At 32.4% G+C, this 16,146-nt stretch overlaps 2 protein-coding genes across 3 annotated transcripts in view; one reads left to right on the top strand and one right to left on the bottom strand.

Moving 5' to 3' along the window:
* CENPP (centromere protein P) overlaps nt 1–16,146 on the bottom strand; it is a 247,727-nt gene that overhangs the window by 168,732 nt on the left and 62,849 nt on the right. The window lies entirely within an intron of this gene.
* Nucleotides 1,319–15,090, top strand: OGN (osteoglycin). The gene is made up of 7 exons (XM_063100868.1): nt 1,319–1,360; nt 2,378–2,624; nt 4,677–4,770; nt 10,900–11,058; nt 11,969–12,171; nt 14,133–14,228; nt 14,914–15,090. Exons 2-7 carry the CDS (start codon nt 2,451–2,453, stop codon nt 15,082–15,084), a joined length of 897 nt encoding a protein of 298 aa, XP_062956938.1. The 5' UTR covers nt 1,319–1,360; nt 2,378–2,450; the 3' UTR covers nt 15,085–15,090.

Below are 16,146 nucleotides of genomic sequence, written 5' to 3'. Positions count from 1 at the left end.
CTTGTTTCGTTTTGTTTTGGCAGCTGGCCCATATGGGGAACCTAACCCTTGACGTTGATGTTATAAGGCCATGCTCTAACCAAATTAGCTAACTGGCCAGCCCTAATAAACTTCTATTAAATAAATGAATGTTAACAAAATTGTATTCACTGGTCATAAATTTTTTTTTAAATATGTTATAATCCACAAAATAATTTTCTGTAGTACAAAGTATCAAACTGTATCATTAATGAAACCATAAATCTCTAAGATGATCTAAATTTGGAAAAATAATATCTATCCAGCTTACTTCCCAACATCCTATTAACCTGACATACAATAAAAACAAATCAATATCTGCTGTTTCATTACTATATATTTCAAAGACTTTAAAAACCTGAGTATTCAAGTCTTAGTTTTCCTAAACTTTGATTTGAAAGTCTCTAAAACCAATTTTGACTAGAAAAGAGAACAAGTTGGTATTCTTTCATTTTCAATTTTAATAAAATATTTATCCATATTTGTTAAATTTTTAGCTTGGAGGAGAAAGAAATGTTACTTTGATTGCTAAAAGCACCAAAGAGTAATAAAAATAAAAGTGAATCTTTTATTTTAAGTGAATCTTTAAAGAAGCTCATATGGTATCTACAACATCACTTTAACTTCTTAAAATCAAATTTAATATTAAAATAATTATACAGTTTCTTTCATTCAGCAAGCAAAAATATCTTTTACTATCAACCCCAAAATTATAAATCAAATTAATTTTTAAAGAGCTAATCCTCATACTTTGGTTTTTGTTATACATAACTAAAAAAAATGGGAGGAAAGACCCCAAATGACAAAACTATAATTTGTGGTAATATTTATATTGAAAACTTCTTGGCTATATATTAATTACAGTATTAGGACAATATTTTTAGTCCTCATAAAATTAAGAGCAGAAACTATGCTTTGGTTTGAGGTTTGGTTTGGTCATTCAAAAAGCAGATGTTTTATCTCCTGGGAAAGCACCAAAATGAAAAGCATGATTTTATAACTATGTCATTTTCATAAACTAATATTCACTAAAACACAAATGTTTAGTACACACGCTAAAAATGACACGAGTCAATTAGCTGAAGCAGACTGAGTGCAGCAGTTACAAGTATCTTAAGCACAGTTCTCTAGTACAACACACTACATTTCACCCTAGAGAAAGAATGTTGGCAAAGATCTCTACCACATGGAAACTGCTCTTAAAGCTGTTGGGCCCTGAAATTTTATTCAGCAGTTTGAAATCAAGCCACAGCTTTCCTCCTTCGCCCTCCCACTTTGGGCTAATGTACAGCATGATCATCTATTGAGGAAAACCACAAAAAACTTCAAAACAGCTACAACGGTAGGCTTATTTTTCACATATTATTTTAAATAGTTTGTTAAAGTATGACTCATCTAACAGTCTTAATAAATGTAAAGGCCATCTCTAATTTGTTTAAGTTTCAATTACCTTGAACGGTTAATTCTTAACAAGTACTTTCGTGTATCATTGCATAACACTAATATCCATGCAGGCAAGAACAGGGTGCTGCAAAAGTCATAAACCCATTTTATTTTTAATTTTCAACCACTGGATTTCTGACAAATTGGCATCTATAATGCAGCATCAGCAACTCTGAGTGATTCTGCTTGAAGTTACTCATGAAAAAGTCTGAAATGGGCACCCACCAGATAAAAATCGACTGATGAGTCTAAAAGAATCTTTTCCATTACATTTCCCAAAGTTCCTTGATTAAAGTTCTATATTTCCTCTAGTCTGCAGTACTATTTTTGCAGTCTTCTTAGTTTAAATTTAAAAAGTAATACTACTAACTAAAAATAATGATAACCTATTAAAATTACAAGACTTAAGAAAATTAAGGACATTTATGGCTTTTACTAAAAAGTAAGTGTTAATGCTACTTTTCATAATGTTAAACAATTTAAAGTTTAAAGTTTAAAACTTTTCTTGGAACTTCTTTCTGCTCATAGCAATACAAATCAAGAATTCTTACAAAGCAGCAAAATTGAAATATGATATTTTTAACTCACATGAGACAGAATCCTGGGTCTTCATTTTAACTATTTATACTGCAGGTATCCTAAGAAGATTTCAACAGCATACAAGTACCTCTATTCAAGGCACTTAATTATTTAAAAACTTAAATTATCAACATTTGTTGAATTTTTGATACAGAATAAACAAACTATTTTCTGAAACTATTTTTCAGAATGTTCACTGATACATAAAAACTGTTAGCATCTAATTAAAGATCACTAAGGGTTAAATACTTGTTCTCTGGCCCCTACAGCGTACACCCTGCCAAACATCCTCTAAGCTTTTAAATATTGCTTCGATGGTCTGCATTTTTATTTCCAGGGAAAAAGAGTTTTGTCCCACAGTCAGCAGGCCACTAGTTTATTAACTTCCAGTCACCTTGATTTTTGCTAAAATGAAGACTCCGCAGTCTACACTTCTTTTGTTACTGTTTGTGCCTCTGATAAAGCCAGCACCACCAACTCAGCAGGAATCACGCATTATCTATGATTATGGACCAGATAATTTTGAAGAAACCATATTTAGCCAAGATTATGAGGATAAATACCTGGATGGAAAAAATATTAAGGTACTTTATTTCTACTCTAAATTTAACTTCTAAAATAGTGCCCATTTAAATGCATGCTTTTATTTTTCTTGAATGTGTTTGATAAGGTAAGGGGAAAGGAAAAGCACTTTAAATGATTCAACTTAATTCATAATAATTGTCCCTAAGATTATATTTTTAAAGTATGCATGCCTCCCAAATTAATAAACAGTATCTATGGTAACTAAACAGTATCTATAGTAACCAAAAAATAAAACTTAAGAAAAACTAGACTTTAATATGATCCCTGACCAGTTGTGATTTACATTTTATGTTACACAGTGCCCTATATTTGCATATTACTTCATATTGCCTCAAAAATAAATTAGGAAAAATGTGTATTAGGAGAAATAATGATGAATTACCAGCTTAGGTTTTATTATTTTAGAAAACAATGGTTCAAGGAAATGAACAGAAGATTACTGGTTATTTTGGGACCTATAGCACTTCACAATTTACATATGCCAACTACACACAGTACCAAAAAATGAAAAACTACTTAATATGGGGCTTTCTATTTTAATCAGTTTTAACAGTTTAGCCCTCTATCAACTGGTACCAAGTAACTATAACCATCATTGAGTTACTCTGCAGAGATGACTTTTATACCACATCATTCATACTCCATATTTATGAGCAAAGTAATTACTTGCGGTTTACTTGGCACACAGAAGTGAACACTGGGCAAGGAAAAAGTTAGCACAGAAGTATCTGTTGCCCATTACGTGTGTCTCACCCACACTCCCACACACACTCACACACACAGTGGAAAATGAGAAATGCAGCCAAATATATAATAATACTGATTGCTTCAAAGTTCTTCTCCACTATAAATTAGATGGTAAAGATTTAAAGACTGACCAGTCATAATTGCTTTCTTTTTTTCTTTTTCTTTTTTCAGCATACAATGAGCAAATGCTAACACCACAGTTTCTTTTAAAGGAGTTAATTAATATGCTAGCGTTATTTTTGTCCATCATTAAAACAAAAAAGATAGATATCAGTAGCCATAGCTTCAAGTTAAAAAAAAAAAAAAAAAGCAGCAGTGCATCATAACATAAGCTATTGGCTCACTTGGATGATTTGAATCTAACAATTATAAGAAGAACACTTTCAAAATTCCCTAGCCCCTAAAAAAGTAAAAAGTTTAGAGATGAGTTTCTCTCAAGTTTCTCTATCTTAATATAAATACGGGGACTAAGATATTTGTGATATGCCATAGAATTTCATTAGGACTTGATGTACAAATGCAGTGGAAAGAGTACATTCAACCAGCACACAGATGAGAGAATGAAAGTGAAGGGCAGGGTCAGGAGTCAAGACTGAGACTAGGGTGTGATATGGTTATAAAAGGTAGAGAGAATAGGACACCACTTAATAGACTATAATCTAATGGCAGAAAACACACTCTCCAAGAATAGGAGACAGAGTAAACAATAAAGATCCCAATTATTCCAGAGTTATAGCCTAGACTGGTGGTCCAAGTGGTGTGAGAAGGCTGGAATAGGAGGGCTGTAAGGGACAGGGCTTAATGGAGGCATGTAGGTAATTAAAAGGTCGCCCCTGGAGACTGAAAGAGCTTACTCAGTACTTTACACATATAACATGCTAGAGCTCTAGTGCTGCTCAAAATGGTAGAATTTGATGTGAGGAACTCAGTTCAGACAAGAACTATAAAGAATAGTTTCACCTCAAAAACTTTCATTCCTATTCAGATAATTCTCTGTTCTCATTTGGAATTTCAATACACTCAACATGTACTAATAAGCACTGAATATAGCAACAGAAGATACAAAAATAAAAAAGATCTGGTTCTCTAACTGAAGGAGCTCATAATCCAGAATTAAAACAAATTAAACAAATATTTACATTATAATTTAATGAATGATGAAATGGATTTATTATAAAATCCTAATGGAGCCCAAAAGAAATGCCATTGTGACTACAAAAAAGATAAATGTCTGTGATCACTTGGTTTTACAGTCAAACTTAAACTTTACCACATATGATAACAAACTTTTATTTTTCCAATAGGAGAAAGAAGCTATGATAATACCTGATGAGAAAAGTCTTCAATTACAGAAAGATGACAGTATAACACCATCATACCCAAAGAAAGAAAATGAAGGTAACTATGAATACTCTATCATCTAATTTTTTTTTTCAAAAACAGTCTTTTAAAAATGGCATAATGAAACTTTATTCCTTGTAGTTATCAAAAATTGCCTCAATATGTAGTAAATAAAGTGGAATTTTATCTCCAGTGATAAAGTCACATACATTCGGAGTGCACATAATTTCCCATCCCAAGTTAGGAGGGAGAAATGTGGAACAGGAACATTCAAGAACAACCAAAGCTTAGCCCAAACTCAGCATCTACAAAGTGTGTGTTTCTGTTCATAAAAAAATCAATTTGGGAAATTATTAAATATCAATTATTTGCCAAATACAATGTACAGCCTCAGAATATGATAAATAAAATATAGTTCTTGTCTTAAGAAACTCACAGAAGAGAAAAGGCTATATTCAGAATAACTATAGTGTACATTTCAATTAGAACAACAGAAAACATAGTAAACAGCAAAGTATAAGTCCTACTTCACAGTTCCTATGTATCTGTTTTTTTCTTGCTCTATTTCAGCACATTATTTCACATAACATGAAAAAAAATCACACTAATTTCTACATTGCTACAATAAAATCAAAATAAACCAAAATAGAAAATACATCTTTAAATATCTGAGAAGTATTATAGTAAAAATAAACTTTAACAAATGAAAAGACATTCCTTGTTCTTGGATAGATGACTCAGTATCATAAAGATGTCAGTCCTCTCTAAATTTATAAATTTTAGGCAATCCCACTAAAATTATGAATAAATTTCTTTATAAAGCTAGAAAAATTGATTCTAAAATTCCTATGGAAAAACATGTACAAACAGAGAAACATGGAACAATGACAGGTATATGCAGGAACTAGACCTACTATACATTAAACATATTGTAAAACCTCTCTGTACTTAAAAAAAAAGCATGACACTGGTACATCAATAGAGAAAAAGACCAGTGGAATAGAATAGAAAGTCTATTTGGTATAAATAAAGGGACCAACTCAAATCACTGAAGCGAAAATGGTGTTTTTTTTTTTTTTTAAAGTGGTGCTGAGTAAGCTTCTGAAAAGGGTTACAATTAGATCCATACTTCACACAGAGAAATAAACTCCAAATAGATTAGGCATCTAAATGTATAAAATGAAACCATATAAGTACTAGAAGATAACCTGCATGTAGGGTGCCTCAAAATCCAGAGACAATAATAATAGAAAAGATCAATAAATTTGACTCATGAAAGTAAACTTTTACATGGCATAAAACCTCAAAAACAAAAATCAAAGAAAACTGGAAACTGGGACAGATATTTGCAACATGTATTACAGATAAAGAGCTAATATCTCTAACATATAAAGAACTCTTAAAAATCAAGGAAAAGAAATTGACAAAAAATCCATTGGAAAAATGGGCAAAAGATATGAAGAGACAATTTACAAAATTATTTTTAAATGACCCTTAAATATATGAAAAGACACTCAATCTCACATATACAGAAATGCAAAATTGAGATACAACTTTAACCTCATCTGACTGACAAAAATGAAAGTATAACAATATATTGATATATTACATTGGCAGGCCTGTGATGTAACAGACCCTCTCATATGTTGCCAGAAGGAACGCAAATTAGCAAATTAGCACTTCTGGACAGGAATTTGACAATATCTGAAACCAAACGTGTATTTACTTTTCAATATAGAAATCAACTTCTAGATATTTACCCTGAAGGTACACCTCAAAAATAAGAAAATAAAAATGCAAAATCATGGAAGCATTGTTTGCAAATGCAAAATATTGGAACTAATCTAAATATCCAAACACTGAAGTGTGACTGAATAAACAATGACACATCCACACAAGGGAACACTATACAGTTGTAAAAATGAATGAGGAAGATCTTTAACAACTAAAATGAAATCATTTCCAGAAAACACTATGTGAAAAAAGCAAAATGCTAAAGAGAATCTATAACATGATGCCTTTCTTGTAAGAAAGAAAGGGATATCAAACACACACACACACACACACACACACACACACGTATCTACTCATTTGTGTAAAAAGAAACACAGGAAAGGTAATTGAAAAACTTAAGACTAGTTACCTATAGGGAAAATAAGTGGGATCATGGGTGGAAAGGATGGGGAGATAGGAATGGGCTAAACAGGAATTGGGAGGGGGGTGTGACACTTCTCTGACTATACACTTTTTGTGTAGATTTACTTTTTAGAACAATGCTATGTTTCATATAGGCAAACAAACATATATGAAGAGTCTTCAGAAAGTTCATGGAAAGATTCTATGATCTTTTAATTCTGCCAATGTTTTGAAATACTCTCGTATATAAATAAAATCAACAAGGATAAAGTAAAAAGAACCCAAACTGAAATACAAACAGAAAAACATAAACTTAATCATACTTCAAATTAATAACATAACACTCTAAAGGATGGGAAAAAATTTAATCCCAGTAACACTTAAACACAGTATTTTGACTATACACCTTCAGACTAAAGACAAAAAAGCCTATAAACTCATACTAAATTCCAGTAAGTAGGTTCATTTTTTGAAGTGTTATGAGTTAGCAATATTGAAACTGCGTAATGTGTATTCTAGGTCTGAGTAAAGTGAATATACTATGGATAATGTGAGCCAGGTTTCTGACTATCAGAGAAGAGCATTCCAAATATAGAAAGGTGGAAGGCTAGAAAAGGATACTGTGGAGTTGGACTATAATGTAAGATATTAGTATGAACTCATGGTTTGTGTATATAAACAGAGATACAGAAATATAGACGTGTTTGTCCTTCTGTGTGAGTGTGTATGTATGCATATGGTGTGTTTATGTACATATGTGAGCATATGCAGTATATGTTTATATACATATACATGTTGTATACATGTGTGTTCATATGGAGAAAGAGACAAATACTCACACTTATATTTCCTAGCTCTTTCAGCTGAAAGAGCCTATAAGCAATGAGATTCCAGGCAATGAGCACACTCAGCATCTAGATCTTCATAGCTAACACTATTTTCCACTAAAAGGAACCAGTGCTTCTTGAAGAGACAGCTGATTTCAGGATTGGGGCAAGGAAAGTGCAAGACTGGTCTGGGACACCTTGCCTTGCCAGAAAATAAGGAAGTTCTCTGACAATAACGGGGATATTTAACTTTTTAAAAAAATATCAAAATATATGAAATATATAGATATAAATACGTACACTGAAATCAAGACAACATTGCTGAGAGAAATTAAAGAAGACCTAAATATATGGAGAAATGTATTGTGTTCAAGGTCTGGAAGACTCAATACCATTAAGATGTCAATTTTCCCCAAATATATGTATAGATTCAACACAGTACCAATCAAAATCTTAACAAGAATTTTTTTTTTTAACTAACAAGCTGATTCTAAAATTTATATGGAAATGTAAAGGACCTAGAATATTCAAAACAATGTTGAAGAACAAACTTGAAGGATTTATACTACCTAATATCAAGACTTGTTATAAAGGTACAGGAATCAAGACATTGTGGTACTGGCATTTTAAAAAAAATAGATCAACAGAATAGAACAGAGTCCAGAAATCGGCTTACACAATATGGTCAACTAGTTTTTGACAATGTGCCAAAACAATTTAATGGGGAAAGAATAATCTTTTCCAAAAAAGTTACTGAGAGAACAAGGTAGCCATAGGAAAAAATTTTTTAAGAAAGAATCGTGACCTTTCCAGTCACCATATATAGAAATTAACTTGAAATGGACCCCACAACTAAACATAAAGAGCTTAACCTATACAACTTCTAGAAGAAAAAGATAAAATCTTAGTAGTTGGTAAACACTTCTTAATTACAACACAAAAAGCATAAACTATAAAACAATCAATTGTTCTTCATTAAAATTTAAAATGTTTGCTCTTCAAAACATTTTAAATGATAAGAAAATAAAAAGACAAATCACAGACTGGGGTAAAACATTTACAAAATGTAAATCTGACAAATGACTTCTATCTAGAATACAAGGGTACTTCAAAAAGTTCATGGAACAATTCATATTAACTTTTAAGTCTATTTTTCCATGAACTTTTTGAAGTACCCTCATATATATTCTTATAATCTAGTAATAATAATACAGAAACCCGAGTAAAAATAGGCAAAAAATATGAACAGACACTTTATCAAAGAAAATATATGAATGGCAAATAAGCACATAAAAATGTTCAACATCATTAGCACTAGGGCAATACAAATTAAAATGCAATGAAATACCACAACATACCCTACTTGAATGGCTCAAATTAAAAAGACCAACCATACCGAATATCGGCAAGCATGTGGAGCAACTGGAACTCTCATACACTGCTGATGGGAATATAAAATGGCACTTTGGAAAAACAGTTTGAGACTTTCTTCAAAAGGTAAAACACATAATTATTAAAAGACCTAGACATTCCACTCCTAGGCATTTTACCCAAGAGAAATGAAAGCAGTAAGTCCACACAAGCTTGTACAAAAATGTCCATAGCAGCTTTCCTTGAAATAGGTAAAACCTGGAAACAACCCAAATGTTCATAAGACATGACCATACAAATTGTATGTACTGTATGTATTGAGAAAATGGAATACTACTCAGTAATAAAGAGGAATAAACTATTGACACATGCATTAATGGATGAATCTCAAAATAATTATGCTGAGTAAAAGAAGCCAGACAAAAGAGTATACACTGCCTGATACTTCTGATAAAAAATTTTCACAAATGCAAACTAATGTATAATGATCAAAAGCAGATCAGTGGTTGCGTGGGGACAAGTGTGGAAGGGAAGGATTACCAAGGCGTGTGAGAAAACGTTTCGGGGTGAGGAATATGTTAATTACCTTGGTAGTGGTGAAGGTTTCATGGGTGTAGACGTATGTCAAAAAGTCATAAATTATGCAATTTAAATATGAGCAATTTACTGTATGTCAATTAACCACAAAAGGTTGTGACGGGGAAAAAAAGCTTGAAAGGGCTCTCACTGAAACAACTTGCAATCTGCAACAACTTGATATTAAAATAAACATGATGGTAATGGATTATGACTCACAGGATAGAGAATCCATAAGTTGATATTGATATAAAAAAATGAGTAAGGAGGGAGTGTTCCACCTTACAGCAGAATGCCAACTAACAAATGTAGAAAGAATGATGGGATCAAAAAATCACTATGTGGCAAATATCCTAGTGATAAACAATTCAGGTAAGAATCATCAATAGATGCTAAAACTAGTGGGTGAAAGTCTGATGATGCACCAGACATTTAGAGTCTCAAGGTACTTCTCCAGAAGATACTCATTAATTATAAGATGAAAAATAGTGGCTTTCCAGAGTGAGAAGTGCAGTGGATACCACTTGAACCAAGTAACCAAAGACTATCAGGAGTGAAACAAACAGATATCACGTGCCTCCTGATATACAGCACTGAAGATGCAACACCATTTCCGTGGTATTCCTGCCAAAAATGAGGAGCTCCAGACACACCCCAATAGAAAAACATTCTGCAAAATAAATGCCCTGAAAAATTAAAATTAAAAAAAAAAACCCACTGTACTTTTCAAAAGAGATACGAAAATCAAATACTAAGGAACTGTTCCAGGTTTAAGGAAAGAGGCGTGACAAGTAAATGCAATGAATGGCCTGAGGTGTAATGGGATCCTAGCTGTGCCAATAATGACTCTTATTTTCACATTAATGGTTTCTTTACTTAACTAATGGTTTCTAAGTCATTAGCTACTGTCACCAATGTGAAATATGTTTCTGACACACCAAACTTGGTAAATCAAGCTTATCTTCACTCCTGCTTTATAAATTCTTTTTTGGTATTCAAATGAGGAAATGTGACTGTCAATCAATTGAGCAATTAAGCTCTGCTGCTAAAACGGAGAATAAAAAGAGAGTGTGGATTACAAAATTCTGGTGAATTATCAAGCACAATGTAGGTCACTAGCTACCGTGACTAAATACCTTTTCTGCTATCACCTGTGATTCTGCAAAACATCTTTTCAAATTAATAATAGCACTCATGATAGCAATAATTTTACCACTAGAGGTCAAATATTTTCAAACTACTGTTTATACTTTTATGATTTTGTTTCCCAATTTAGAAATGCCCACATGCCTGCTGTGTGTGTGTTTAAGTGGCTCTGTATACTGTGAAGAAGTTGACATTGATGCTGTGCCACCCTTGCCAAAGGAATCTGCCTATCTTTATGCACGATTCAACAAAATTAAAAAGCTGACTGCCAAAGATTTTGCAGACATACGTAAGTTTAAATAAGAGTTAGCATTAACTCATGTCAGTATTTAACTCATATAAACACAAATTTCTACATACTTGTGGCCTACCACATCCAGAGCTGTCACTGTTGGAATCTATAAGCATTCTCCTCACTGCACAAGAATCCACTGGTTCCCTGGTAAATCTCCTTTCCATTCAGACATCTACTGTCATACTTCCTTGCTGGTGACTTCAGTGAGTATGTTGACAGCCCATCTAACATATGGGCAACTACATCTCATCAATCCCAATACTTCAAGATCTATTTCACCTCAGACAGTGAGCAGCACCAATATAACCGAGATGCTTCTCTAACCACAACGTTTTATTTTCTACCTTTACTATAAAAGCACAGAAACAGCTTTTCCTTACTTTAATTCATGGTTCTTAAACCAGGCTGCATATTAAAAATATCTGGGAAGTACATTTAAAATACTGATACCAGGCACTACTACTGTCTGTTGTCATTAGCAATAAGGCAGAGAGAGAATAAGATACCCACAATTACAATGTAACATGATGGCAAAAAATCCAAAAATATTACGCAATTCCACTCAACCAAATGTAATGCTTACTTACCATGATCTGCAACAAGAATTTCTTTCAAACTCCTTGAGCATCCTGATAAATTCAAACACAGGGATGGAAATACTCTATTAACGTTAAGATCCCTTCCACACCTGAGATTCTAGGAGTCCATCTAGAAAGGGCATTAGTGTCAGGGACAGAGAGATGCTCAGTGTTCATTCAATAAAACTTTACTAATTGCAGACATTCTACTAGGCACTAAAAATAGAAGATATTTGAGTAATCTATTACACATAAACAAATGCTTTTCTTCAGTCCGTGCAATGGAAATTTAACTTCACTTTTTTTTGTATATTTTCCCCCTCAAGCTAACTTAAGAAGACTCGATTTTACAGGAAATTTGATAGAAGAAATAGAAGATGGTACTTTTTCAAAGCTTTCTCTGTTAGAAGAACTTTCACTGGCTGAAAATCAACTACTGAAACTTCCTGTTCTTCCTCCCAAACTCACTTTATTTAATGCGAAATACAACAAAATCAAGAGTAGAGGAATCAAAGCAAACGCATTCAAAGTAAGTATTTTATAGCATGACTAGACACAATATCAGGGATAATAGGATAAAAGATAAACTTTGTTCTAGAATTCTGTTTTGATACATTTTTAAACTATTTTGATTTAATAAATGAAAACATTTATATAATAAATAGCGATCCTATTAGACTCATTCTGTCTAGCTTATGGCTGTACCTCACTTAAAATATATAACCTTTATCTTGTTTCATAGGGTTATATCTGTATCCCATTTTTTCACTTGTTTATATAGCAAATAAATTTATTTAGATAGCTGGTTGTCCCTCTCCTCATAGCACTTACAGTCTATAAAAACTCAAAGTGGGAGTTTTTCTGTGTTTCCTTTTCCTTACAATATTAGCAACTTACGATTATCAGAAAAAATGAAGTTCCAAAAGTAAACACTGAATTTTACTTTTAATATTTAAAAATATTAAGCTGTAAAATTCTGTAGGCAGACTTTCCTTTGAATTTCATGATGGCACCTAATACAAAAGTCTACATGTAATAAGAATTAAATGCATTTCTTAATTTAGTAATTCAAAAAAATATTATCTAGGAAAAAGGGAAGGTAATCTACTTTGACTCAGGTAGCCAGGGTGTCTCAAAATGCATGGTCTACAGAACTAATTACCTCAGCCAGGACTTTTCTAGCTCTCATATAATCATTTCCAATCTTAGAAAGTAACCCCAGATAAAAGGAGGGAGATGTTACTGTTGGCAACAGACATAATCTCACTCAAAAGACAAGGTTTGTAGCTTCTAAAGATAACTCCTAATAGAAGGACCTAAAACTATCAAATATTCATTATCATAAAGTTTATGATAATCACACAAGTGTATAATCTGTCCACAAATATACAGTCTGTTAGAAAATGTAAAAATACTCCATTTTCTTTACTTTTCTTTTTGTTTACATTTAAGAAATCCTTTTTCAACTTTAAGGGACATTTTAAATTTATATCAGAGTTCCTCTAGTGTTCCTTATAAAGGACTCAGAAGTTAAGAAACTCTTAGGAGATTTTATAAAAAACTAGACACTTATTTTTTTAAAAAACTGTGATTTGAAGATATTAATTTGCAATGGTCATTCTTTCAATAACTGGCATGTTAAAGATCTACAAGAACGGGGGGGGGAGGATCTACAAGAACTGATCAACATTTCACAAAAAGAATCTTTAGATATTTTGGGTTTTATGTATGTATTACAGAAGAAATTCGTAACAAATAGCATGAAAATAATAAACTTGGCTACTTCACAGTTTTGCTTAATGCCCTAGGCTGCAACAGCCACAGGTAAAATCAGTTTACCCATGTAAGTAAGGCCCACTGGGAAGATAGTGCGTTGCCTATATAGTGGAATGGTAGGAAGCTTTAAAAAAGGATTAACATAACAGCACGAAAAAGAATTACCAAAATCTGGCACAGGATGCATACCAAAGGTAAGGTAAAAGAGTGATGTCAGGGGCATATTACATCCTGAAATCATAGTACACAACTATATACAATAATGGGTTACTGATCATGAAGAACAATCCAACATAAAGCCCTTATGGAAAAAAACATATCAAGCTAAGTGTTTAATAATTGCTTTGTGTACCAGCCAGTTGCCAAAAAAGAAAAAAAATTGCTTTGGGAAACATCTTGCAAAACACATACATTTCTTTGGAGTTACCACTTCGCTAGAAACTGGTAGAGCTGAGATAGGAAGCTCCAGAGGCTCAGGAAAGGTGAAGGTATGCTGTAGAGCTCTACTGGTTGTCATAAAAAACCAAAATACACTGCTTGTGAAGTCAGAAAAAAAAAAAAAAACTCAAAACAAAAATCTACCATACCAACAATTGATCCTATTGATATACATTTATATCAATATCCATGTGTATATACACTATATGTCTATGTATTACTAGAATTCTTTAAGAAACGCACATACCTCAATAACACTCAAAACTCTCCTCACAGAAATTGAATAACCTCTCCTTCCTCTACTTGGACCACAATGCACTGGAATCTGTGCCTCTTAATTTACCAGAAAGTCTACGTGTAATTCACCTTCAGGTATGATTGTTCTTTTCACAGTATCTGTCTTTAATTACCTATAGGTCAATCTTATGACTGACAGGGAAACTCACTAATTCATATGTAAATTTTGGTTAGATCACTATGGCAGTGTGATAGTTAAATGACTATCAAAAGTATTAATACTTAGCCAAATGAACTCTATTACCCAGAAGCCCAAATTCTGTCCAGAGTATAACAAGTGGACTATCACAATAATTGTAAAATCTGCTTGAGTGGGATTTGTCTCCAGGTGTACACTTGGTATCTCCAAGTTAATCTAACACAGATTTCAAGTGAGGGACTTCGGACTTACATTTATTTCTCCAAATAGTGGTAAACATTTTGGTAAAATTCTTCAGAGAATTCTAAGGACACAAAAGCCATTTTTGAGTTTTTACTATAGAATAGGACACTTTTTCCAGCTGGTATAGTCCTATTTATACTCAAAACTTTGTGTTACATGGATATTAAACAGCAAGTACTCCGTTCTTCCAAAATAATACTGCAGACTTAAAATAGGGGACTCAGGTTGCACAGAGAGGGTTTTATTATGATGAAGATACACAGTATGTACAATATTTAAAAATCACTTTTTAGATCAAATATTCTGTGGGATCCCATTACATAGCATACAGAAGGTTGATTTCAGATTTCTGAACAGTTTTTTCCTCTTATTTTTCAGTTTAACAACATAACTTCGATTACAGATGATACTTTCTGCAAGGCTAATGACACTCATTACATTCGGGATCGCATTGAAGAGATACGCCTGGAGGGCAATCCAATCGTACTGGGAAAGCATCCAAACAGTTTTATTTGCTTAAAAAGATTACCTATAGGGTCATACTTTTAACCACTATCAATACAGCATATAAGTAAAGTACACACATACTTATAATCTGTCTCAACAATGTCTAAAGGAACATAAATATTGGTTTAGTATTAACTGTACCCTACTATAAAGGGATTCTATGTTTTAAGCAAGGATGTTCAAAAATCTTACTTGTAATAAGTAAAAAGTAAGACTGAATCTTTAAGTTCAAAACAACATAATGTGAAAATATTTAAACAGCATTACAAAAGCCTTCTAATTTACACTAGACTACCATTTAAAAGGCATGTTTTTAGATAAATATCCAAATTTGAGATGCATTATTCCTGTTACTAATTAAGTAAGAGGATAAGTTCAAGAAACTTTCAACTGTTTGTCTTTCCTAACCTTTATCATATTTCAAGCACTTAAGGCAGACATTCCAAAAATTTTAAAAAACAAAATATTTCCAGTGACCTCCCATTTTTCTATGATTCATACATTATGAAGTAGGATTTTTTTTCTCCCTGTCAAGTCAGCTACTTTATTATATTTTCACTAAGCCTGAGAAATAGGGTATCATCTCATCTCATACTTAAAGTTTCCAAATAAAGTAGAATTTTACTCTGATAAAAAGCTAACATAGAAATGTTCCAAGTTATTCCACTTTGTGGTCACACAGTTAAAATCTTAAAATAGTAAAAAAAAAGTTTCTTTTATCCAAATATTAACATTCCAAGTCTATCACAAACATTTTAAAAAGTCAAGCAGGCCAAAACCAGTATACTTACAAGAAAAAAATCAAGAGACTATCATTTCTCTGAGAATAGTCATAAGGTTCTCCACTGTAAAAGCTTTCAAATATGAGATAATGATAAAATATTTTCTTTTTACAATGTAGAAATGAGAATGTCATCAATAAATGTATCCAAACATAAAAATGAAAACAAGGTATATTCTGTGGTGTTACTGTGCACCACTTTCCCACCTTACCCATGTGTACCCATGTTCACCCAGACAAACTGAATATTCACAATAAAGCTTCTGAGCACCATTTCCTAAATACCCATGATGAACTGATACGTTTAATGGTGAGAATCCACT

This window comes from Cynocephalus volans, chromosome 6, assembly GCF_027409185.1.
Source record: "Cynocephalus volans isolate mCynVol1 chromosome 6, mCynVol1.pri, whole genome shotgun sequence".
In the NCBI taxonomy this organism is placed as follows: domain Eukaryota; kingdom Metazoa; phylum Chordata; class Mammalia; order Dermoptera; family Cynocephalidae; genus Cynocephalus; species Cynocephalus volans.
This window is presented reverse-complemented; position numbering and strand designations above follow the sequence as displayed.